This window comes from Mustela nigripes, chromosome 18 (assembly GCF_022355385.1).
Source record: "Mustela nigripes isolate SB6536 chromosome 18, MUSNIG.SB6536, whole genome shotgun sequence".
Taxonomy (NCBI): domain Eukaryota; kingdom Metazoa; phylum Chordata; class Mammalia; order Carnivora; family Mustelidae; genus Mustela; species Mustela nigripes.
Genome location: NC_081574.1, coordinates 1,179,258 through 1,204,892, shown reverse-complemented (window position 1 = coordinate 1,204,892; position 25,635 = coordinate 1,179,258). Strand labels below are relative to the sequence as shown.

Below are 25,635 nucleotides of genomic sequence, written 5' to 3'. Positions count from 1 at the left end.
CGTTACTGACAAGTATCACCGTCATCTGACGCTTCCTAGTCAGGCACGATTTCGCCCCCCGCACTGCATGGGTTCACTTGGCGCGCGCTTGCTGAGCACCAACTTGGCGCGCACTTACTGAGCACCTAGCACGTGTGGGGAGCCATGCCCAGCAAGAAAATTATCCTCATTCACCGACTCACCGGTCTTCTCCAACTAGTACTTACTGAATGCTTCCGCGCAGCGCGCACTGTCCCAGGAGCCGGGAGGGTGGTGGCGAGTGTGGCCAGGGAGCACTCGTCAGGGAGATTCCAGGGTGTGATCTGTGTGGAGTCAGGTCGTGGCCGGCCAGGTCGGAGGCGGGGAGGCCGGTCGGCGCAGAGACGCTGCGCTGCTCCAGCTCAGAGGCCGGCCGTGCTCTGGGCCGCGCCCCGCAGGATGCAGGGGGCAGGCGGGAGCACAGCCGAGGGCCATCCGGCGACCTCCTTCCTGTTCACACAACTGTCTTTGTGGCTTTGTTTGGGGGCATTTCCTCCTTCGTTTTCTTACACAGCAGTCAGAATGGGACCTGGATATTTCTATTTCTTGGAAATTCTTGAGCTCAAAAATAAATATTTAAGTTTTTTAACCTTTGCTTTGGCCATAGTTTTGACCTACAAAACACCTCCAAAAACCCTGCAGAGCCAGCACACACCCAGCGCCAGCATTCTGTAACATCAGCAGCGCACAGCGTCTCGGAGCCATTAGCAACACGGGACGCTACAGGCAGCTCGCCGGAGCTCTACGTCTTCCCACCGATGGCGTTTTAGGGCCAGGATTTGGGCCGGGACTCTTGCTGCCATCGGTTGTCCTGCCCGTGGTCGCCTCCCGCCTGCAACAACTGCCCCACCTTCCCTTGCCGTGCACGACCTGATGCTTTGGAACAGCACCTGTCACTTGTTTTGTAAAATGCCCCTTCTTTGGGGCCACCTGGGGGCTCCGTCAGTTAAGCGGACGACTCTTGGTTTTGGCTTAGGTTGTGGTCCTGGGCCCCTGGGATGGAGCCCCGCATCGGGCTCCCTGTGCAGCGGGGAGCCTGCCTCTCGCTCCCTCTCCCTCGCAAATAAATACAATCTTCAAAAAAAAAAAAAAAAACAAACCCAAAAGTCCCCTCGTCGGACTATGTGACATCTCCCAGGGTGAGCTGGAGGTAATGCATTTGGGGCAAGAATCCCACAGAAGAGACGTTGAACTTTCTCCTATACCCAGGGATGCCCAGGCTCCTGGTGTCTCAGAGGGCGTGTGAGGGCACTGGGTCCATCCTCAGTGGCGTGTCGGTGGCCCCCGGGGACGTCTCTCAGCGCGGTTTTCTCACCTGCTCACACGTCCTGCTGCAGTCGTGGGCGCTGCAGGGTGGCCTCGTGGTGACCTTCTGTCCCTGCCCCTTCCCGCCCAAGTGTTCTCTACAAGGAAGAGAACTGACCATTCTGACCAGGCTGACCATTCTGTCAGTAACAGAGTAAAGTCAGCCCGGACTCATGAGCTGGGGGCTTACGACCCAGCGGTGTTCACCAGCCGCGGTCTGGGCCACGGGGAGCCACTGGGAGCCCCGCAAGCTGCTGTCTGCATCTTTGCAACCTGCCCCCGCCCTGGGCTGAGCACTTCTTCACTTTCTGAAACCACCTGGTAGTCCATCTGACCTGCTGTCTTCTCTGCCCTACATTGGGGTCGCACATGTGTCCAAAGAGCACGACAGGTTCCTTTCCCTGGAGACTGGTATTGAGGAATCAAGACCCAGGTGCTGGGTGCTGGTCCTTGCTTCCAGGCCCTCAGCAGATGGCGTGGGGAGGGCTCGGTGTTAGCCCCGCACCACAGGGGCACCCACGTCAGTCCCCGCGTCCGGATCTGGTCTGCGTCTGTGTGCACATCACGGCGTTCCCACTCCCCGTCCGATCCCAGTCAAACGCCACGATTCTCACCTTCCCTCGCGGGTAAGGTCTTGCCCCGACAGTGAGGTGTGTGGGTCTCACCGCCACCCCGTTCAGTTCCCCGTGGGGGCTTCATACTCGTCAGCTGTGCTTACAACTCTAACCCATGTGCCCCGAGATGCGTGTGTCCTCCCTGGGGCCCCGAAGTGGTAGGATCTGTCTTTAGCTTCACCCCTGGGGTCGACATGTTTTCCAAAGTCTCCGTCCGGCTCACTCCCTCCGCCCCCGCCCCCCACCTCCACACCACCACGTCTTTTGTGTGTGAGAACCTCACTGGCTTTCACACCTCTTGTGTTTGGGGTCCTTGTTGATTTCAGCTGATGATGGCCTGGGCCCGTGGACCATGAACATGGTTCTACAGATTGGAACCATCTCAAAATGTGTCCCCAGAGGGGTGTGGGGCTCCCTTCCTGCTCACGGCCAGTTCCCGTTCCTTGTTCTTCCCACCACGTCCTGTGGGTAATGGTCAGTCCTGGATGGTCGGGTTGAGGGGTGTGATGGACTCCCGCATCCTGTGCTGGGGGAGGAGAGCGTGAGCACGGCAGATCGGGGACGAGCGGAGGGACCGGGAGTTATTCTGGGGCCAAGTGCAGCTGAGAGGCTTACCAGACATCTCTACGGAACCACAGCTGGGCAATTTCCTGTCCCATCTGGGATCCAGACAGAAGTGAGAGGTTCATGGGAAAATCTGGGTGACTCAGCCCAAAGATGATCTCTGAGGCCATGCCCGTGGGCAGGGTCACGCAGGAAGGTCACAGAGAGGGGTCAGAGCCCGAGGTGGCCTCGGGGCCCCGGGCGCTGGTACGCGCAGGTCCAGCCACAGGGAGGGGTGGAAGCCGACCCGTGACTGGGATGCAGGTCAGAGCCCCTGGAGACGGAGGCTTCATTTGTGCAGAAGGCTGGGTGGGGGGGTGTTGCAACCGGGAGACGCGGCAGCAGGTCCTCCGGAGCAAGTGGGGAGGGGGGACCGGCAAAGGCTGTGGGCGGCCATCAGAGCGGGGAGCCGCGGGGCGGGGCTGCGGAGGGCTGGGGACCAGGGAGCAGAACCCCCGAGGAGGGCCTCGCTGAGGCCAGCAGCTGCCTGACCCGGGTGTCACACCCAGCGTCTCGCACCGCACGTGACGGGAGGGAGCGGAGACAGTCGTCACGCGAGAAACAGTGCAAGCGCGTCACCACGTGTCCCTGCACCCCTGCCCTGCTGCCCCACACACGCATGCTCTCCGCGGGGCGTCCGACCGCCCCACCGCACCCCAGCCTCTCCCGTCTGCCTCCGGGCGACGCGCCCCTCCCAGCCTCGCTGGAACTTCCCGCCACACCCGCCCCCTGCACCTCACTTACTTCATCTCCTGGCCGCCTGCGCCCCTGGCACCCGGATCCTCCGCGGGACCTGCTCCTGCTGGGGCCGGCGCGACCCCCGGGCTCCCATCTCCCAGAGGCTCCCTGCGCACCGCGGCGCGGCTGCCCGCCCCTCCGGCTCCCCTTCCATCTTTCCGGACACTGCCTGGCAGGCAGCCCTCGCTCCGCGTCCCGCCTCTGCTCCGCATGTTCCTGCCGGGCCTGGGCGCCCACCCACATGGACTCCTCACACGGCTCTTTTTGTGATCATTCCCCAATACACAGCCCCGCCGCGGCCACCAGGACGGGCTACGTAATGTTGCAGCAACAGAGCCTCCGAAACACGGGCTCCAAATAAACCAGGTTTATTTTCACTCTCCGCCACATGCCCACCGTGAGCCATCTGGGGACTCTGATCTACGCTGTCCTCTCCCTGGGACTCAGGCTGAAGGAAGCACGGCTCCCAAAACTGCTGGGCGCCACGGCCGAGGGAAAGACGGTTCTGGAGGGTCAGGCCCTTCGAGAGGTGACGCACGACACTTCCCCTCACTCTCACAGGCCACATGCCGACCCCACGGCCCCTCAACCCCTGGCGGCTCTAGTGTGCCCCTCCCCCACCAGCCCAGAAGGCAGAGGACGACAGGTGCTCAGTGGGCGGCCCCGGACTGGGCAGATCTGGGCCGAGACGGCCATCCGGCAGCCTCTCTCCTCCCTGGTCGGCAGGACTGTGCACGCGCTGCTCGTCTCCACCGTTTCAAGCTCCACGTGCCCGGAACAGGACTCACCTAGCCCACAAGAGCCCCTGCAACCTTGGGGGAGCCATCGCCAGGCTCTTCCAGAGACCACACACGCACACGGACCTCTCCGGCGTCTGACACTGCTCTCCTGCCTCCCCCCACTGCTCTCAGGGACCCCCGGTCTTCACAGACACTGACTCGTACCCATGCACTGGGTACATGGAACTCTGCTAGTCTGCTTGAAAATTTTCAGTGCCCTGTAGGACCTTCGGAAAAATATTTTAAGAAAATTACTTGCCTAACCAGCAAGATTTCTGGAACACAGTTCTGGTAAAGACGGTGCACGCCCAAGAGCCCCCTGCATTACCAGGAGTAACCCCATCCGACTGAGCCCGGCTGCACTCTCCTTCGAAGCAGTGCAGCCCCGCAGACGCTAAGCACCGGCCCTGTGTCAGGGTCACTGAGACACGTGCCCTGTCCTGTGCGTCAAGTCCGGGGAGCGGGGCAAGGGGAGGACCAGGTTGTTCTCTGTGAGGCCACCTGTGCCCCGGAACACGTCCCGCCCTGTCGGGTAATAGCCACCAGCCGCACAGGGTTTTACCACACAGAGGCGAGCCACCCCTTCAGCAGAGAAACTGTCCCCCCGCTCTCGACCTCCCGCCGGGATTTCTGGCTGTGGTTCCGAGAGAGCACGTGCTTGCTGACCTACTGCTCTATGAAGTGAGAGGCATGTGCTATTTACTCAGGAAATGTGAGTCCCCCGAAACTCAGTGTAAGTGTGCCATGCACGAGGTCACCAGGGCCCAGCCGGTCGCCAACGGACGACACGACCAAGCACAGAGCGTCCCTGGGCGTCCCCGGGCGTCCCAGCGAGGAGGTACGGCGGAGTCCGGAGGCCGAGGAGAACACGGATGAGGGGAGGAAGAATCGTCGTCTCCAACGTGCAGGGACACGGCACGGGGAAACCATCACCGGGCGCTTCGTCAGTCGTCGCCCCGTGATGACAGGGCGCCTGCGGTGGAGAAGCCCACCTCCCACGGGGAAGGAAGGGGAAGACCCTGCCGACACCTCACTGGCCCCTGAGACCCGCGGCAGGTCTTTAGGGGCAACGCCACCTGCCCTGCCCGCGAGGCCCTCCCCGGGGGCTATCAGAGGGCGCCGCGGATCCGGGAGGGCCGCGCCTGAGAAGGAACCGAGAAGGGGGCAGGAAGGTCGCGGGGGGAGATGTTCACGGCGCTACGATCCCTGCAGGGGTTTTTAGGGGAGGCAGTGAGAAGCGGCGCACGAGGGCGAGCTCTGTGGGACGGGGAGAAGCTGTGGGCGGGCGGGCGGTTTGCAGCCCCTGCAGGGGCCGCCGGGGGTGTCCGGGCACAGGCGAGAGGCGGGGCTGAGGAGGATGTCTGTGAGCGAGTGTGCGGTTCGCTCGGGGAGTATCTGCAGCCATCCCAGGAGGCCGGGCCTCGGGGGGCGAGCGCGGGCGCCACCGGCCGGCGGGGGAGGCTGGACTGGCAGCGCACGCCCCCGCCCGGCTCTTCACGAGTGTCTGTCACAGTCGCTTGTGTCTTTTGAACAAGTTCACTGCGAAAGGTTACCTAGTCTGCATTAAAACTAACTATCTATCTATCTATCTATCTATCTATCTATCTATGTATTTGACAGAGATCACAAGCAGGCAGAGAAGCAGGCAGAGAGAGAGGAGGAAGCAGGCTCCCTGCCGAGCAGAGAGCCCGATGCGGGGCTCGATCCCAGGACCCTGAGATCATGACCTGAGCCAGAGGGAGAGGCTTAACCCACTGAGCCACCCAGGGGCCTGCATTAGAATTATTGATGCAGAGGCCAGAAGCACGAGCTCCAGAACCCACCACAAACATCCACAGCCCAACAAGCCGTCTCCCCTCTGTGGGGGTTGAGGATGCCTCTTCTTCCTGCGGAGCCAGGATGCTTCTGGAGCCATGATGGGGTGGGTGGGGGGCCAGAGGCAATACCCCGCAGGTCGAGTGGACACTCAGGGTGTCTGGTTTTGAGCCATTTTAAGCTTCCAATTCCCCAAAGAACTGTGCAGGATCTGAAGACACTGGGGGAGTGAGCCCCCCGCAGGCGGTGGTGGGGAGACAGGGCGTGGGCGGAAGAGGGGAAGCGGAATCGCGCCTCTCCTGCCAGGCGGGGAAGGAAGGCCAGGACAGCCTCCGGGTCGCCCAGGGAACCAGGAGATGCTCTGGGCAGCAGGCCGGCTGTAAGGGAAGGGGGGCCCTTGCTCGTCTCCTCCTTCCTTCCCGGCCCCTTGGGAAGAGCGCAGTGGGGGGCTGTCTGTGAGCACAGACCCCCGTGCTCCCCCCCTTTCCCCTGCAATCTCCTGCCTTCACAGAGGGAATGGAACAGAAGAGCCCTGGACTGGAGAAGACGTACAAGTTTGAAAAGAACCCAGAGTGTCTGGGTGGTGTCTAACGCCGTATCTGTAGGGACCAAGGCTATCTCTGTAGCTTAACCTGCCCACTGCTGCCGAGGTGGCCTGGGTGGTTGCCAAGAACACACAAAACATCTCCATTCTGAGATCCCAGTGTCCTGAGGACCATCCAGCCAACCCAACACCCGATGCGCCTTTGGCTCCATGCTTCAGTGTCAGGGAGGGACCCGCCGGGTCAGCTTACGGAGCAGTGTCAAGGGCCGGGCCCCAGCAGCACCAGGCCGTGCACACGGAGGTGGGGCTCTGGGAGGAGAGGTGGGATGCCCACGGAGCATCTGTCCCCAGGACCGGAGCACAGGACGGCAGGTTTCAACTCTCCAGCGGAAGTGGTAGGGTACATAGGTCACAGACGACCTGCCGTGCGGAATATGAACTTGTCTGTTTTAGGCAAAGTTGTCTGGGTTCCTGACGAGTCACAGTGAGCACTGCGTGAGTTGATTCATGCACAGCTAACGGAGGACTGGAGAGGAGGCGCCAGTGGGGGGACACGGAACTCTCAGTACTTGCGGGCAGAATCGCCACAGTCGTCCGGTGCGAAAACAGCTGCTACACGTTTGGCCAAAGACTCCAGTGTGAAACACGGGGACTGAAGCCACCTTCACAAACGTGTCCGACGGTCAGCAGTGTGGGTCAGCGCCATCTCGTACGCGCTTCTGTATCTTGGCAGAGCGGGGGCTGTCTCTGGGAGGTGGTGAACAGTGTTCCCGCCAAGAGCTGTGCTGAGGTCCTAACCCCCAATACCACAGAGCGTGACCTTGTCTCTGTGGAAAGGGGGTCGTTGTGGATTGGTCCTGAGGATGAGCGCAGTGGCGTGGGTGCCACTCCAGTACCAATGGTCCCAGCTGAGGAGACACCACGCCAGTGGGAGGTAGAGGCTGGAGTGAGGAACTCACAGGCTGCGGAACAGGCGGGGCCACCAGGAGCTGCAGCTGACAAGGAAGGAGCACACCCCAGAGGCTCTGGAGGGGCAAGGCCCTGCCAGCCCCTGGGTTTTGGCCTATCAGGCCCTCAGTGCGTGGTGCTGTTAAGAGCACGGTAGACTCTAAGCTTGGGGGCCGCTAACAGACCCCACACTGCAGGCTGAAAACCAACAGACGCTGACTTCTCACTGGTTGGGAGAATGGAAGTCCGAGGTCACACCCAAGACTGGAAAGTGCAGATCTGGTCTCTGGAGAGGAACTGGTTCCCAGACGGCCATCTAACTGTGTCCTCACACGGTGGGGGGGGGGGGGCGAGGGGCTCTTGGGATTCCCCCGTAAGGACACTACTCCATTCCTGGGGGCTTCCTCGCAGCCTCATCGTTGCCCAGAGGCCCCACCTCCTGACACCAGCACCTTGGGGGTTAGGATTCAACCGATGAACCTTGGGGACACACTCAGTGCATAGCAGGCAGCCCCTAGGGAGGTAATACAGATGCTGTCCCCCAAAACATCAACAATGATGCTGGAGTCAGAAGTGATTTCTGAGAGAGCTTCCAGTTTAGAAATGCTTCAGACTCATTCATTTTGCTCCACCAGGGATGGAGGGGCCCTGGCGACACCGACAGACCCCAAGCACCCCCAATGTGGGTACAGTCTCCATGTACTCTCGCTCTGTGTGCCTCGTCTGAAACACACTTCCAAGGCACAAAGTGTGGGGGAACATCACCGGGAATGATTTCGCTTCTCTGGCTTTAAAACACACACGCAATGATATTTCCACTCATTGCTAATGTCTAATAAAGCTGCTGAGCATAAATTCATTACTACGGCAACTTTGCAACACAAGTCTATTTCATTTTTATTCTCTATTATTATTGGAAAAACAACACTTAGGGATTATGAGAACTTTAGAACACAATGAAGTGGTTTTCAGTATCTCTTCTTATGTCAACACTAATATATGCTTTTGCAAAAATTTAGAAAATATTTAAATGCAAATAAAATTCAGCCACAAATCTACCACCCAGGGATGATCATTATTCCTATTTTGGCGACTTCCTGTATCAGATTTTTCTGGCTATGTGTGATGGGTTAATTTTATATGTCAACTTGAAGAGGCTATGGTGCCCAGACATTTGGTGAGATGGAAGTTTAGATGTGATTAACATCTAAATCAGTAGACTCTGAGTAAAGCAGATTGCTCTTTCAATTGGGTGTGCCTCACCCAATCAGTTGAAGGTCTTCAGGGAAAAGAATGACCCCCTCAAAGAGAAATTATACCTCCACACTGTCTTTTCACTTGAGCTGCACCATCAACTCTTCCCTCAGCCTCTAGCCTGCCAGTTTGCTTTGCAGAATTCAGACTTGCTCACTCCAAAATCATGTGAGCCAATTCCTTAAACTCAATGTCTCTCTCATCTTACACAAACACATGCACCCACTGGATCTGTGTCTCTGGAGAATCTGGCTGATACCCTGCATCAATACAAATGTAGAGGGTTAGGGTGACACTCACGTCTTAGCTCACACTAGAACTTCAGGTCAAGTCCAGCACATGGGCTGGGTCCTCTGCTCACAGGCTCACAGACAGACATTAGAGTGCCAGATAGCCCGAGACCTCATCCGCAGGCTGCTGTGGGTTGTCGGCACTACTCACTTCCTCGTGAATGTAGGAAGGAGGTTCCCCTTTCTTGTTGGCTGTTGAGCTCCAAGAGGCCTCGTGGAGCCCCTTCCATGTGGACCCGCCATCTTTGAGTCATGAAAGGCTTTTCCAGTCTTTCTCCTGCTCCAATCTCTGGCTTCCCTTTCTGCTAGCACCAGACAAAACTGCTCTTCGTAAGTTCACGTGATGAGGTCCAGCCCCCTGGACGACGTCCATTTGCCATAGAGAGTCACATGCCCGAGAGAGGGGTTTGTCATGGTAAGTACTGGTCCCAACCACACTCGCCACAGAAGAAAGTCATCTTAGGCTTCTGCCCGCCACAGAATCTTTGCAGTTTTTGCTATGAATGCTCCAATGTTGGGGCCTCATGGGGTACAGAAATCTTTTAAACACTGTAACCATTTTGTTATACAATGAAAAATTCTTTGTAAATATTTTTTATTGATTACAAATAAGTGAATCTATCATTTTGTATGTTGATGGATGTTTACTGTTTCTAATTAATTCTTTACTATAAATAATAGCAAAGAATTAGAATTTCTTCTAGGACTTTTTTTTTTTAAATTGAATCTTTTATTGGAAGTTAACTATTTCCTTTGGGTCCCATAAGTGGAACAAAGATAAAGGTTTTTGATACACATTGCCAAACTTTTCAGTGGAAAAGATTTAAAAAAATTTTCATCCTAATGAAAATACATATTTCAGAAACAATTTAGTTCATCAAAACTTCAGTTTTTTAACTCTGTGAAAATTATTTCTGTAATTTTTCATTGTGTAGATTTAGGTGCCTAGTTAATGCCCTAGCAATGTTTATATTTACTTATTCATTAATTTGTTTGATAACTATCTTATTTATATACTCCACCCTTAACACACACCTACTCATTGGATGAATGGATGAATGAATGAATTCATATGTTAAGTAAGATACATCAAAGACAATGAATTCCGTAGAACACATTCTCTTCATTACATTTGGGGGCGGCACGTGCAGAAAGACTCACTGCTGCTTCAAGTTCAGTGTTGGGTTTCATGTCATTTAATTTTGCCCCCAAACCTTACAGATTTGCCTCCGCTCTATTCTCTTCATTCAGCGTGTTCTCTGGAAATAGGCTTTCAACAGCTGGTGGATTCTGACTCATTAAGAGAAAACCTCCCTGCTGGTTACAGGAGTGGCAGGGGTGCTGGCATGCTGCTGGACAGTTTGACGTCTATGAAAGTGAAGAGACTGACTTATGTTCAGAGAATGATGCTTTCGACACCCTTCAGTGTTTAGAGGTGGACCACTCTGTCCGTCACACTGTCAGAGCTCTGTCACAAGGCGTGAGAACCGAGAGAGCGCTTCAGTTGCTGGGCAGGAAGGCCCACGTCAGGGTTGGACGAACAGCCGAAAAGTGCACATAAATAGCTCATGGGTAGCCTGAAGAGTGATAAAGTGCCTTTTGTAGCTTTGAGAAGTAGTGCGAGTGACTTGACTACTGGGGAAATTGAGAGCTCGTTTAATCAGAAATGGGAACCAATGGGGAAAAAAGGAGAAATGACAACATTTCACGTATATCTCTAAATCTAGTTCCCACCAAAAGGGCTAACAAGGAAATGTGACTGATATTAAAGAATATCACACATTACAAAATCCTAAAAAAAAAGTAATTAAAAGGGAGAAAAGTAATTAATAGTGGCTCTGTTTATCCGAGCAAGTGTGTCTTTCCTTCAGTTAATTCATTCCATCTTGATCAAAGTGGAGATCAGAACAAAATTGCAGAATATCTACAAAGTAGTAAGGATGAAAGCACCATATCTTATCAGAGGAGATGCAACAAAAGATACACTCTTAGGAATATTCATAGTCTAAACTCCCTCACTAACTAGACAATCAGCTGATAAGTGAGGGAAATGACAATGATCTAAGGAAATAAAAAGAAATTAACAAAAGCATAAATTGATTTAATGAATAAGAAAACAGGAAAACAATAGTTGACAAACCGATAAAGAGCTGATTGCACAATCTGGCTCTGACAACGCCACATGCCAGAAGCCCACCCTCCTTTCTCAAGATGGCCCCAATGCTGATGGACTATTGTAGCCTAAGGTATGCCCCCAGCAAGCCAATCTGTAAGAACATCCTAAGACCCTCTGTCCTGAACTTGAATGGTTTCTAGAGATGTATGGATTGGCAATGGATTTCTTCAAAGGGACCCGTATTTGGGATAAGGCCACACTGTCTAAATAAGGAGATTCTTAACCCTATTCTTCAGAAGTATGATCTAAGAGAGTGTCATGTTATGTTTGTAGGGAACAGGGCAGTTGGACAGTCTCAACAGAATGCCTACCCCTCAGGCCTATACAGAGGTAGAGAATGAAACTATTCCTGGGTTAAGGGCACAAGTGAACCCATTAACAAAACTAACTTGGAGTTATCGGCGTACTAGTCAGATACTTCTTGGCCATAGTGACGAAGGTGAAGATTCAGAGGCAGACGTGCCCCGAGAGGTCCCCGAGGCTGCCACCCTGGCCGAGAGCAGGGCCGGCAGCTGCACAATCACAGAGAAATACCTTCTTTGCAACATTCCATACAGCGGTGAGAACTCAGAGGTGATCCCCCAGCGATAAGGTAATGGCAATAAATGAGAGCCCGTCTACTCACCCACACCCAGACAAGCACAAGGACGATGTGCTCAGTCGACAGGTGTGCCGTGAAGGAGGCACATGATGGCTGTGTGCCAGGACTTTGACCACCCTGACCTTCAGCCTCGAGTGTTACATGTGGGAACGTGCTATGCTACACAGAAAGGGAAATCAGGGCGCAGATGGGACCAAGGCTGGTGGTCACCTGAGCCAGAGATGGGGAGAGCCCCCCAGTGTCACCACGTGAAGCCTTCAAAGCAGAGAAAGGCCGAGGGAGTCAGAGGTACAGTGGCTGAGATGGGGCAGGAGAGGCTGGGGATAGGGCAGGGGTCCTCTGCCACAGGTGGTTTTGAAGACGCAGCCTGACCCATGCGTGTGGGGGCCCACTGAGCCTCAGCTGACGGCCAGCAGAGACAGAGGCCTAGTCTAAGGCTGGGACAAGGAGACAGAACCCCCACACAGTTTTCTCAGAAAGGAATGCTGCTCTGCGGACCCATCAAGTTAGCCCAGGAAGACCCATGTTGGGCCTCTGACCCATAGGGTGCAAAGAATCAGATGATAAATCTTATTTTAAGCTACTAAATTTGTGGTAGTTTCTTATGATAGCCATAAAAACTAAAGAATGGTGGAGAGAAAACAAGGAAAGGACATGAGAGTAATATGTACAGTGTGATCTCATTTTTGTTTTAAAAATAGGTACATGTACACACTTCTGTGCAAACAAAAATGTCTAGACAGCACAAAACCACCGGCAATGGCTGCTCCCGGAGACATGGCAATGGAAGAGACAGAACGACATTCCACTTCATAGAATTCTGGGTTGTGTTAGCTTTTTACTGCAAGTATAAATAATTCTGCAGGTTAAAATCACTTTCATCCTGAATTTAATTACCAGATGGGTGGCGCATCCGAGGCCAGCCCCATACTGTGCAGACGCCACTCTCGGCCAGGGTCCCCGGGAGAATGTCCTGCTGCACAGGACCACCCAGACCCACATTCCTTGTCTGCACGTGTACCGGCATCGTCGGTTAAACACAAGCGCGTGTTCTGGAGATTCTGGACGCGTGGTTCCCGTAGCCGGACGGGACAGGCACTGCCGCAGCCCAGGGCCGACGGCCGGAACGCGCATGAGCGAGCGAGAGAAGGCAGGGTCCGAGCGACAGGACCGGCCGCAGACGAGCTCGCGCAGTGAAACAGAATAAAGAACAAGTGGACAGAAGAAACACACCGTGAAATTTCAAAAGAGCAATTTTTCATGAGCCTATCTTCCTTACTTAGCTTTTGATTTGACTTTTCAAAACAACTTTTGCTTTTAGAGATTTTCTTTATCAGAGAGCGCGTGTGAGAGCGAGAGCACGCACACAAGCAGGGGCAGCTGCGGCAGAGGGAGAGGCAGGCTTCCCGCGGAGCAGGGAGTCCGAAGCGGGACTCGATCCCAGGCCCCGGGGGGCATGACCCGAGCAGAAGGCAGACACCTCACCGACTGAGCCCCCCAGGAGCCCCCCTGACGTGACTTTAGAAACATGAGAAGAAGGAAGAGAATCCGAGTGTGACTGGAGTCGGGGCGTACTGAAACCACAGGAGCCGAGCTGGGGCAGAGCGCTGGCAGCTTCCTAGACAAACACGAGAGACGGGGGCGCATGGGGCCGGTCCTCGCACGTCCACGAGGAGAGGAACAGGCAGCGAACTCGAGTGTGTGCCCCCTCTTTGTGGGCTCGCAGCCCACTTGGGCGACGACCTGGGCCCCTGCAGCCGGGTGCCCCGCCTAGCTTCCGCTCCGACAGCACCCTCTGACGAGAGACCCGGGCCTCCCGGGGAGGTGGGGCTCCGGCAGGGACAGAGAGCAACCACCCCCTCCTCTGCTGAGCCCACGCTCCACAGGTCGGCAGCAGCGGAAGCCGCGAGCCTCCTCCCCACGCGTGCGGTGCCCACTAGCGGGAGAGCTGCCAGGTGCGGTGTGGGGCATTTTCCAGGAGCCTGGCATCTGGTCCTTTTGGGACTTAATGTAAAGAGGGTCAGGAATTGGGTGGATGTGAATCAGCTTTACATGTGGTTTTTAAATTGATGATCTTATATTTACAATCTTCACAAATGACGCTTTTACTGGCGCCCTCAATAACAGCTCCTTAATCAAGCGGTTAGCCGTGACTCCTGAGAAGTCGTTCATGAGAAGCTCGTCCTGCTCACTCGCTCCGTGAGTGCAGAGCACAGACAATGCGCTACACGACGCAGAGACCTGACAGTGACACAGGACACATCTCCTGCCCTCGCGAGTACACAGGCGATCGGGGGGAGATAACAAGTGGCAGCGGTGAGCACGGGGTGCTCAGGGAGCACGCTGGGGGGCGTGTCTGGCCCAGGGAGACTCCAAGGAGGAGGCGGTCCCGAGCTGAGCCCCGAAGGACGAGCAGGTGCACGGCAGTGCGGGGGTGCTGGGGACGGATGCGCATCCGGAAGTGGGAGCTGTCTGGGCGGGCTGGAGTGTAGACCTCACTGTTCGGACATGGTGAGAAATAAGGCCTCACAGCCTCCCGGGGCTGGATCGTGACCAGTCTGTCACGCGACTCAGCTACAGACCGGGTGGTCAGAGCTGGCAAGTGGAGGGGAGATCGGCACAGGGTTCGAGAAGCAGGGCTTAGAGCTGCTGTTTGAGAGATGGCAGGAGCTGTGTGGTCTGACGGAGGCTGGGAGCCCCAACCACAACGGAGTCCCAGTATCGGGAAACAGCAAGAAGCCAAGATTGATGACACTGGAAATGAAGACGTTGGCTTGGAGGGACCCCGTCACCCTTCCGGATGGGTCCTGAATATTCTGCAGGCCCTATGATTGCTTCCAGAGGCTTCTCAGGGCCTCCACCACGTCTCCGATGTAGACCCGACTCCCTGGCAGCTGAGTAGTCTGACCATTTGTCATGGATCAGGGGCTTCCGGGACACCCACAGAGCAACTTCCCAGCTAAGCCACAGGACGAGGCTACTCTGGAGGAAAGGGGAGCTCCCTTGTCCTAGGGCAGACTCATGAACCAGCAAGGACACCTGAGCCCATCTTCCGAGGCGGGTCACCCGGCAGGCAGGCAGGGTTCTCTTCTGATCCTCTGGATGCTCCCCCCCCCCCCCCCCCACCGACCAGCCAAGCGGGAGGGAGCAGGTGCTGGGAGCAGCTTGTGTCTCCTGTTGCCTGGATACGCACTCACCAAAAAAGAGAAGCGAGGCAGACCTACGCTCTTGCTGTCCCAGAATCAAGTTGGTCTCCCGGCACAGAGGAGCTGCTTGCACAGATCCTTGCTCTCAGCTCCTTTGGTTTTGCAAGACGCCGTTTTTCCAGCTCTGGCTGGGCGGTGGATCTGACGGCGCCCCCACTCTTGGCGCAGGTCTGTGAGTTCTGGCAGATCCTGGAGTCACGACCGAGGCGCGGAGCTCCTCCGTTCTCTGCTGGGGCGCCCAGCCTGCTGCTACGGACGGTTTCATCGCACCTCGGAGAGCTCCTTTAACGCAAGGATGTGGCCCCGCATGTGGGCGGGGGTCTTCCCACTTCGGTTCTGACGACCGGCACTTCCTGCACGTCCATGCGCGGGAGCCCTCTCCCGCCCTCCCGCCTTGGGGCTCACGAGAGTCTTCTCTCGGGGCTTGGAGGGTGTCACTTCCTTGTCACTTTCCCGGCTCCTAACATTTGTGATGACGAGTCGGCCCAAGTCTTCATTCCCTGTACGTAACGGGATTTTAGTTTTCTCCAACGGCCTTGAGCGTTTCTCTTAATCCTCGGTTTCTGGCAGTTTGAATACAATGTGTGTACATACGAGTGGTTCTGTCTCTCGTATTTACCTTTCTTGAGACTTTCTGAGATTCTTCTGTGCGTGATTCAGTATTTGTCTTTGGGGCATCTGCAGGGATTGAATCTGGAACGACCCTTCGGTCCCGCCCGCCCTCGGTTGCTCTCAGGGTCCCGGTTCCACGTCCGGTTCCGCGTCCGGTTCCGCGGCGGGCACGTCCCCCACAGCTCCTGCGTGTTCCTTCCCACGTCCGCTCCCCCCACTTCTCTTCTCAAGTTCCTTTCGGTGACTTCTACGGACCCACCTTCAGGTTCACGGCTGTGTTACCGGCTCACCGATGAGCTCCGCGGCAGGGGCCTCGCTCCTGACCCGAGGTCTGTCTGCCGTATCTCCGCCCGCCTTTCTTCCACGTCCCATTGCTCTGCTGGCCCCGCGGTTACGGACGCATGTCATCCCCTCTTCCAGCAGGCCTTCTGCCCTGTGAACCAGGCATCTGGAGGGTCTGACAGCATCATGGTCCCTGTCCTCTCCGTTCTCTGGGCTGCTCTGTCTCCAGAGAGCGGCTTTTGTTTCCTTTTCTTGAAGTTTGCTGGGGCACTGGTCCTCTGTGCAGAACGGCGGAGGCCGAGGTAAATGGGTTTGTGCTTGGGAGTGGACACACCCCGTGTTCTTCCGCACTGAGATCCTGCCATGGTGGCCGATGGTTTGGGGTGACGGTTAGGTGTTCGCTGCCAGGCCTGGCCTCAGGCAGCCCCGTGCCCCGTTCGTGAGTGCTCTTCCTGCTCCTCCCAGGGGAAGGGCAGCCATTCAGTAGTGGGTTAAGATCAGGGCCTAGGACTGGGGGGCAGAGGGTTTTCCTCCCTCTCTCCCTGCAGGTTTGCTCATGCCCCCTCCCATGGGTGATGGCCCATGGAAGGTGTACAGGCAGGGGTCCCAAGGGTGGGGACCTTCCCTGCAGGGGTAGGGGTCATCCGCTGGACAACTGTCCCAGCAACCTAGGTCAAGGGACTCTCTCTGGCTCCAGCCCACTTCCTACCTACTCATGGGTGAGCACGTGGGGGCCTGTGCTCATCCCGTGGGGCCGGGGCTCCAAGGATCCACCCGAGCAGACTTCACGAGCCCCACAGCCCTCCCCGCCGCACCCCGCTCCACGCGGGGCAGCCCTCGAATCCTAGTCTTCTGGAGCCCCCTGGGGTGCCCTGCAGTCTCGGCCCTGCTGCCTGGGGGTCTCGTGCCATGTTGTCCGGCCTTTCCCCCCCGATATCGGGGCAGCACTGCCGAGCATTCTGGCTGTCCGCACCCCAGGCAGAGCTAGAAGCCTTCACCCACTGCTTCGCTAGATGCCCTTCTCTGGGGGGTTGTGAAGACACCTGCTACGCGGCCGGCCACCCAGTGCGCAGCCCCACGGATGCGCGGTCTGTTTGGTACCTTTGCTGCTCTGTGTTGTTCCACAGTTGCGTGGACAGCACACCCGTGTGGCGAAGGTGTTCACCTGACGCAGAAAAGGTACCCAGCTTGCTTCTGCCCTCGGCCCCGCCGCGTCTGCTTCCTTACTCCTTAGACACAGCCGCCTTCACTAGTTTCTTGTGGGTTCTTCTGCGTCTTACGCAATACAAAGTGGTAAGAATTTTCTTACTTCCCCGTCTGCATTATACAGAAAGTGACATGCTTTATAATGTTCTATGCTTTGCTTTTTAAAATTAACATAATCTGGATCTCGCGGCTTGAAGACATGCGAGTCTGACTCGTGTTTATAGCCATGTCGTGTTCTAGAACATTCTATGACTACATTCTGGGGTCTGCATGTCTGTTACTCAGTCAGCCCCGTAGCAGTGGATTGTGGGGTAGATTCTGACTGTCGCTAACAGTGTTGTAATGAACAGGATTTTGCCCACATCCTGCCTTACAGGTGCAGGCGCACCCCGGGCACAAGTTCCCCGAAGTGGGACCCAGTGCCGACTGCTGGGCGTCCGGGCGACTGACAGTGTCTCATGATGATCTACAACGACAGAGTAGACATCACTGGATTTTGTATATCTTTGTGTGCTTTTTAGGAATTTCTTTAAAATAAGTTCTTACACGTTTCATTTTAAATGGTACGCTAAAATACTCTCCAGAAAGTTTTTAATAATTTTTAAGATATGTGAATAATTATTTTCTGGCCTTTATCCATATTTATATTGTGGTTTTTTTCTTATTGATTTGTAAGGCATCTCTCTACATGGTAAGAACATAAATGTGTGACTGAAATGACAAAACGTTTCTCCAGGTCTCAATTACTATTTTATCTTGGTGACGGTACTTTTAGCTTGTTGGTTGGTTGGTTTGCTTTTACTACAAATAAGTTTTTAATTTTACGAATTCAAATTTGTCCTTATGTTGTAGCTTCTCAATGTGGAAGTCACATGCATGCATGCGTGTACAAGCCTATGCACACGCCACATACACACATTCATGTGTCAGTGTACACATACATACATATGATACACACATATCGAAAGGAGTCTTTTTAAAAAAAAAAAAACAGGATTCACACTGAGCATGGAGCCAACATAGGGCTCAAACTCACGACCCTGAGATGAAGACCAGACCTGAGACCAGGAGTCACTCACTTAACGGAGCGTCCCAGGCTCAGTGCACCAGCACGATTCTTAGAGCTCCTCGCCATCCGAGTTTATCTTTACATATGAAGCTCTTAAAATAAGTCCTCCTTCCTCTATAGATTTAAAATACCTCCTTCCTGGGAGATGACTCAGACATGTTCAGAATTATTAGAGCTTTGACTTCTCAATTCAACTAAGCAGAAAAAAGAAGAAAAAAGGAAACAAAACCTCAAAGGCCCCAAATGAAATCAGTCAGTCGACCTTTGCTAATAATCAGATATGAATTCTGCAAATCCAGTATCTCTACTGCAAATACACAAGCTGCTTTAAAAACCCGGCACATCAGATGCACAGTCACTGGATATCTGCCTTTCACCTACAGTCATTCCAGCTGGTGTCCACATGTGGCCGGCATCTGTCCCAGGTGTGGGTCTGACCGTCCAAAGGAGCACTTGGTGCAGGAAAGCACCGTGACACGTGTGCGGGATTTCGGCTGATGGCGCAGGACTCTTCTTCTGAGCGTGAAGCTTTTCCCTCCCTTGCTCATCCGGAGAAGGCAGTCAGGTGAAGGCGGGAGTCCTCATCTGTACACAAAGGACGTCTGTTCGATTATTAACGAGAGGACGGGTTTCTTCTTGGTTAACAGCACAAAGGCAAGACTGTGTTCAACAGAATCACCGTTGCAAGAGGTCACACCATTTTCAAGGAGAAAATCTGCAGCCTTTACAGAGAGGATTTTGTATTCGATGGCATAAAAGGACTGATAACAGCCCATTAGAGATCCAGTTTTCTTCCAGGTCTTTAGCTGCGCAGATGGAAAACAAGGGGCTGGTCCAGTTCATTCTCTCTGTGCCTTTATGGTGATGGGGAGCGGCATACAGTTCCTGAGGGTTCTGCACACCCGTGTGATAGTTCAGAGAAAACAGTGTAATCCAGGCCTGTCACGTTGGAACTGAAGTGTAACTACCACGTCGTGTTGCTGCTTTTTTTTTGCATTCTTAAATGCTGTTGCCAGAAGTCATCCATGCATACCAGAGGAGCACAAAACCCAGAGGGGGTCAGCAAACAGGAATTCTTACTTTTAGCTCCTGAATCAGCCTGTCACCTGGAAACATTTGCCAGCCACCCGCTCCTGGGAGGTTCTATGGTACAGACAGGGACGCACTCAGCGCACTGTGAGATCAGAGGACTTCAGTTACATTTGAAATGCAACTTAAGAACTATGAGTTTGGCTTCGTCTTTGCTGTAGAACGAACTCTAGAATAGAGAGGGTCTGCTGAGGTAGTCGACCGCACACGTCACGTACAGCGGGCCCAGGGGCCTGCACACCTTCCTGTAGCAGTGCGGAGCAGGTGCAAAGCAACCAAAGGCAGGGCAACCACAGATGGGGGACCGGACCGCAGGCTGGGGGACCACAGGTGGGGGGGCCACAGATGGGGGACCGGACCGCAGGCTGGGGGACCACAGGCAGAGGGGCCACAGATGGGGGTGCACAGATGGGGACCGCAGGCAGTAGGCTGGGGGTGAGGTGATGCACAGGCGTGTTGTACAGCCACCTGTCTGTTCTGCAGAGCCTGGTCTGCTCATCTGGGAACCCGCACCAACCCCCTCATGGTTTCCCGCCGGCTCCCTGACCACATGGTGATGACATAAGGAAGTACTCCTTCCTTTCCCTGCAGTGCCCGCTGGTCTCCGCGGGCACAGTCCTGCAATCCTCTGGCAAACACGCTCACTCTGGGCACGGGGTTAAAATCACTACTTTCATGTCAAACCCACGGTCACTTCTGGGATGTTCTGCACCTCACTTCTCTGAGCTGGGGTCGTGCTGCATGAAATGGGCAGAATTACAACTTCCCTGAGTAAACAGTCGAATTTCTGTGATGTCTCTTAAAATGAAAATAAGTGAAATCACATTGGAATGTATAAAATTCTAACCCGAAGTAAAACGGGGTCCGATGCTGACAGGCAACAACAGTAACATGATGGCGCATCTCCCCTCACGTCACCATGTTTCCAACACGCTAGCCCCAGAGAGTGACTCCCGGGGGTCCACGCAGCTGGCGAAGCAGCAGAGGGCCACTGGGCACAGCCCCATGGGGACTCCTCACGGGGCACCGCCCTCCCCGTCCTGTTTTCTCCAGGACCAGGGCATGGTCAGGTGTGGGAGGAAGAGCTCGCAGACACAGCTCTGTGCCCCAACGCTAGCTGGAAGGAAGAACGGAGTGACTGGGGCTGAATCTGGACTGGGACCAAAATGGTGGGGCTCCACTTCCGCCGGCCCTCAGAACCATCAGTGCGTGGACGGTCAGTACCTGCGTTACGACGCTAAGTGACCTTGGTCTCTTCCTCACTCTGGGGCTTGGGAGGGAGTTCTCGGTGCCCCGGGGGATGGTGTGGGTTCTCCTAAGGCTGCCCTGTGAGCCCTGCCCCAGGATCCTGGTGCGAGGCCCCGGGGTGGCCGGATGAGGGCGTGTGAGGGATGGAGGGTCTCCTCCGCCCACTGCAGGGTGACATGAACTCAGTGTGGCGAGGACAGCTCCGTGACGGGCACATGGGGTGCTGCGGGAGTGCTCCCCACGGGGGCGGCAAAGAGGGCATGGGGGACTCATTAACACAAAAATCAAGTTCTTATTTGGAAACTACCGGATGCCTGCTCACCATTAAAACACAACTTTTCTTTCTTTTTTTTTTTTCTTTCATGTGGTTTGCTTGAAACATACACACTTGGGACAAGGGTCACCAGCTTTCAAAAAGTCAGCTCAGGTCCGTGGCCACATGCCCAGGGGCCCCAGGCCCCGAGCCCCGAGCCCCGGACTGTGCGTGACAGCAGCTCAGCCCCCAGAGCTGTGGAGCACGCAGCTTCCTGGGTGTCGCTGTTCTTGGGGAGGGTGATGGTCATTCCTAATGCGCATGTGGGACTCTGCAACCTGAGGAAAAGATGGGGACGCTGGCGGCCAATCTGCTGCCCGTGGGGTGGAGGTCAGGTTCATGGCCGGGTGGCTCTGCTTCTGACATCCCGCAGGACAACGCTCTGCGGACACCTATTTCTTTGCTCATCCACGCCTCCCGTCCCCGGCATCCCGCCAGCCCATCGACGCCATCCTGAGCGGCTCTGTTCCAGTTGGCCCTGATGAGTATCCCTGACTGTCCTCCCCTCTCCGTGTGGGGCAGAGCAGGCACACGTGTGCAGTGAGGGGACCACGGTGTTCCCAACCCGACTGCTCTGCGGTTGAACTGAACCCGGCAGCAGAGACCTGGTTGGCCATGGTGAAGAGTAACATCCAGCTGGACTGAACATCAGGATGGTGCGTCTCACACGCTGCCGCTAACGCCTATGTGGTGGTGTTGGGAGAAGCTCCACGGTTTTGCTTGTGGCTGTGCGCACCAGGAACGGGTGGGGTGCCACAGAGACCACGCCTCGGTCTGGGGCTCTGTCCTCCGGCTTGAGGGTAACGGTGACTGGTCTCTGCAACAGTGGGAAGTGCAGAAACGCAGATCGGGGGCCGAAGCTTCACAGTGGAAGAAACTTCACGGGGACAGTGGCTGCTGGTGGGGGGCGGGGCCAGAGTGCTCACGGTCTCTGCACCGGGTGCAGGGCGCGGGCCCGCTTCTATGTGGGCTCTTTCCCATCAATACAGCGTGGGACTGCAAAGGTGCTTCCTCTGCCCTAAAACCCCGTGACGTCCAAGGGTCAACCCTACACGCAAAGGGAGTGGCAGGGACAGACACACAGCAGTGCGGGCATGAGAGCCACGTTTTCAAGCTCACGTTGACAGGCTACTTCCCAAATGGTTGTCCTTGTTGGTACTTTAGGAAGCAGTTAAGTTCATCAGCGCCGTCTCCGGGCAACAGTGCAAGCTTGCGCTGCTGTACTTGTACAAGCCGTCCCCCAGCCCTGAAAAGCCCCTACCGCCCAGGAATGCGCTTAGAAGGTTTTAGTGCACAAGACACGCCTGACAGTGATTTCCGCACGCGCACGCTCGTTCCCACCACTACGCTCCCGGAGGAAGGCTGCCAGCATCGCCGCCGGCCGGACGGGTCCCACCGCTACAACAGTGGCTTTACTGAGTGGATGGAAACCACCCAAGTAAATAACCAAAGGTCTGTTTTTTCTAAAGCTCTTGGAAACTGATGGCCCCATGTCTACTATTTGCAACTCAGACACCGAGGGTGGCCCTGACGGGCCGTGTGTGCGCGGGGAAGACAGGAAGGCGGTCTTACGTTTGGAGGTCTGCCAGTGGCCGGGGGCCCATGGGCTTGAGCAGTGGTTCTGGCCGCAGGGCCGCGGTGGGGGACGTCTTGGGGCTGGAGTCGGACTCGGCACTCTCCTCGTCGCCCATGGCCTTGATGTAGCTCCCGCTTCGCATTCTCCTGCAGGGGATCTCCTCGTCCTTGGCGCCCGTGGGGTACCCTGCCCACTCGTCTTGTGGCACCTAAGGGAGAACAGACACACACACGCGTCAGGCGTCAACGAGAAGCCCGGGGCTCTGCGGGGACACAGACGGTCTGCGGTTCCGCGAAGCCACACTGCTTATGGCCGACGTGAGGAGCGTAAGACGGACGCTTGCTGGCGTTGTCACTCAAATCCCAAAAGGACATTCACGTCCAATTACTGTTTTGTCCCCATCATAAAAGTGAGAGTTAAACATGGAAAAGTGTCAAGGTGAGAGGAACGCCGGAGGGAAAAAGCCACTTGTAGTCCCGGTACCCAGAAAACAACACTGCTCGTGTTTTAGGTTTATTTCCTTTTGGCATAAAAGGAAATTAAAATTGTCTTTGAGAAGACTGGGGTGGGGGGGGAGCTCCCCAGGGCAGGAACAGCAGAGGGGGAGAGCAGAGGGGAAGACGGGCTGCATCCTGGGGCTTCACCCCGGGGGTGGTGGAATTCAAGGGATGTGGGTGTGCAGATCCCGGGCACTCAGGCCCAGGCCCCACAGGCCCCCAGGTCCCCCTCACACCGCGGGCCCCAGGCTCTGGGCCAGGCTCCCAGCCCGTTGGAGACTGGGACCGCAGAGCCGAAAGCAGGTGAGCACCTAGTACTCACCCACCACACCCCGGACCTGAGCTCCTCACTCGACAGGGAGCAAGAGGCAGGGGACTAGCCCAGTGCCTGCTGCCCGTGGTGCACCCGCTCCCTGCGGCCCAGGGCTGAGTGCTCCACAGCTCTGCACGGCCACGGGGAGGCTCTGGGGGACCTTGGCCCCTTCAGGCAAAGTCACATTTACAAAAGCAAGACCACGTTGCAGGCAGCATTGGGTGCAGAGAAGCTCCCTGTGTCCGTGGCACAGGTCCCACTCCACGCCCGGGCAAAGGGCCCCCATGACGTGGTCTTCCCGCTGTAGGTGACAGAGAAAGAAAAGGACAGAATCCCACATGGGAAGCATCTCCAGGGCTGGCACTTTCCGGTCATGAGGGGTTTGGATGCTTACGCGTTCTCTGCGGCGCACCCCGCGGGCCGCCTCCCTCCCTGCACGGGGCTGAGCGCCCCGCCAGGTTCCGCATGCCTGTGGGGACCTTTAACTTCTCTCCTGAAAACTCAGACTGTAGCCTGGCTCTGGCAGCCAGACAACAGCCACTCGGGGGCCCAGCTCCTCCGTGGACCCGGTAAGCACCACCTGCCAGCCAGGACACAGGTGTGGCAGGCGCCAGTGTCTAGACTTCGGGAAGCCCTGCAGTCCCCGTGGGGATGGTGCCAATGGATCCTGTCTACACTCTCCTGAGCCACACAAGGTCCTGGCGCCCCAGCGGGAACATGCAGTGTAGCCGATCCCGACACCACAATGAGGTATGGAAACTTCCACACAGTCATTCAGCTGTGCCCACATGGCACTGTGCGGTGAGCAGACCCACGCAGGCTGGTCCCATGGGCTGTACAACAGCGCATCGCTGGGCGGCCCCTATGGCCATGGGGAGGCTCTGGGGGACCTCTGGCAGGCATCGCTGAGCTCTTTGTGGCCTGATGTCCCATGCGGGTCTCCACGCGGGTGTAGACAGGAAGAGGCCATGTGCATAGAGCAGGAGATTCTGTTCACAGCCTCTGGCCCTGAGACGTGGCTTCTGGGAAGGTGTCCTGAGATGGTGAGCCGTGCTGCTGGTGCTGGTGACTCACGGTGACTGATGCGTCATCGTCACAGGGGGAACCTGGAAGGGGTCCTCGAAGAGGTAGCTTCAGTTCTCACCAAAGTCACACAACAGGTGCTGCTCGGCCCCCAAAAATAATTGTGCAGAATACATATTTAGCCACGGAAAGAGGTTCGGGGGAGAAAGCAATTTTTAACGTACCGTCTGCACTCGTTTCCTATACTCTAAAAATAGACATGCTTGCAGGATGCACAGGAACACAGCGGGGAGGGTGTGGGGCGGGGCCAGCGCTGGACAGGTGACGATGGGCTCCCCGGTCCGGTCCCCTCACACGTCCCTTTCCTGAAGTTTCCATCTGGAGCCTACAGCACTATTGTGGCAGATGATAAACTTATTTTTAATTTAAGAAAAGTCAGTTCTCAGTGACAACACCTCTCAGTAGAGGAGACACAAAATACTTGTGACTTAATGGAGGCAAAAGACACAAGTGCAGAGGGAAAAGCGAGGGGTCAGGGGAATCTGTGGCCTGAGAGGGCGTCTGGAGAGGCTTCCCGGAGGCAGGGCCCTGGGTTCTGACTCACTTACACTGCACCACAGGCAGGCAGAGCAGCACAGGCTCCCAGTCCCCGTGCCACCGAGGAGGGGCCCTTCTGGTGACAGCTCCAGGGAGGAGTTGGGGACAGAGCGGAGAAGGGCCGTAGGCCACAGAGACACACTCCTGTGGGCAGCTTTAGGAAATTTCTGTGAATTAACAGTGTTTCCATTAAAAACAAAAAACAAAAAATAAAAAACCTACAGAGGTTCCCCTTCCCAGCAGCAGGTGAATTAACTAACCAATGAGACCAGCTTGTATTTTTGCTGTTACTGATTTAAGAAGCCAATTCTCAGTCTCCAACAGAAGAAATTTCAATAGCGAGAGAGTGCGAACCAGAGTCAAGTGCAGGACGTGAACACCGAACCCAAAGCCTGTGCCTCCAGCCCAGCAAGAGAACGGAGGAGCCACACTGAGAAGCCTCGAGGCCTCCACCCGTGGATCTTCTTGGGGCATCGCGGCGTCAACACCCTGCAGCGGTCGCACGCTCGCGGCCGACGCTCCATCCCCGGCATCACAACGTGGCTCCGGGTTTCCGGTGAGCCAGTACGCAGATGACTTTCTCTTAAGAAGAGCCACCGGCCTCTGCAAATCCAGTGACCATCGATGCCCCTAATTACCTCCCCGCGTATCGTGATGACGGATATCTGTAATTTCCAAGTGGGTGTCTTCCCAGGGTTGACTTTGGTGCCTGCTGCGGTGCATCCCGTCTCCTGCTGCAAGGATACGTCAACGCTGCGTGTTCGAGTGCGCTCCCTGTCTCTCTCGAGCAGCAAGGCACAGGCGGACGAGACCGGCTCCTGCGAGAACATTCTCTGTCCGGTGGGGAGATCGCGGAAGAAAAACAGCCAGCAGCACCATGCTTCCTGCAGGGAAATGTCTCCTTCCTTCGTGCAACGCG

At 55.8% G+C, this 25,635-nt stretch overlaps 1 protein-coding gene across 1 annotated transcript in view; it reads right to left on the bottom strand.

Annotated features, from left to right (window-relative positions):
* Positions 1 to 25,635, bottom strand: part of DLGAP2 (DLG associated protein 2) — a 476,914-nt gene that overhangs the window by 72,239 nt on the left and 379,040 nt on the right. Inside the window, exon 6 of the mRNA XM_059384133.1 lies at positions 22,283 to 22,494. Within this exon, the coding sequence (XP_059240116.1) occupies positions 22,283 to 22,494 (212 nt within the window). The remainder of the gene's footprint in view (positions 1 to 22,282; positions 22,495 to 25,635) is intronic.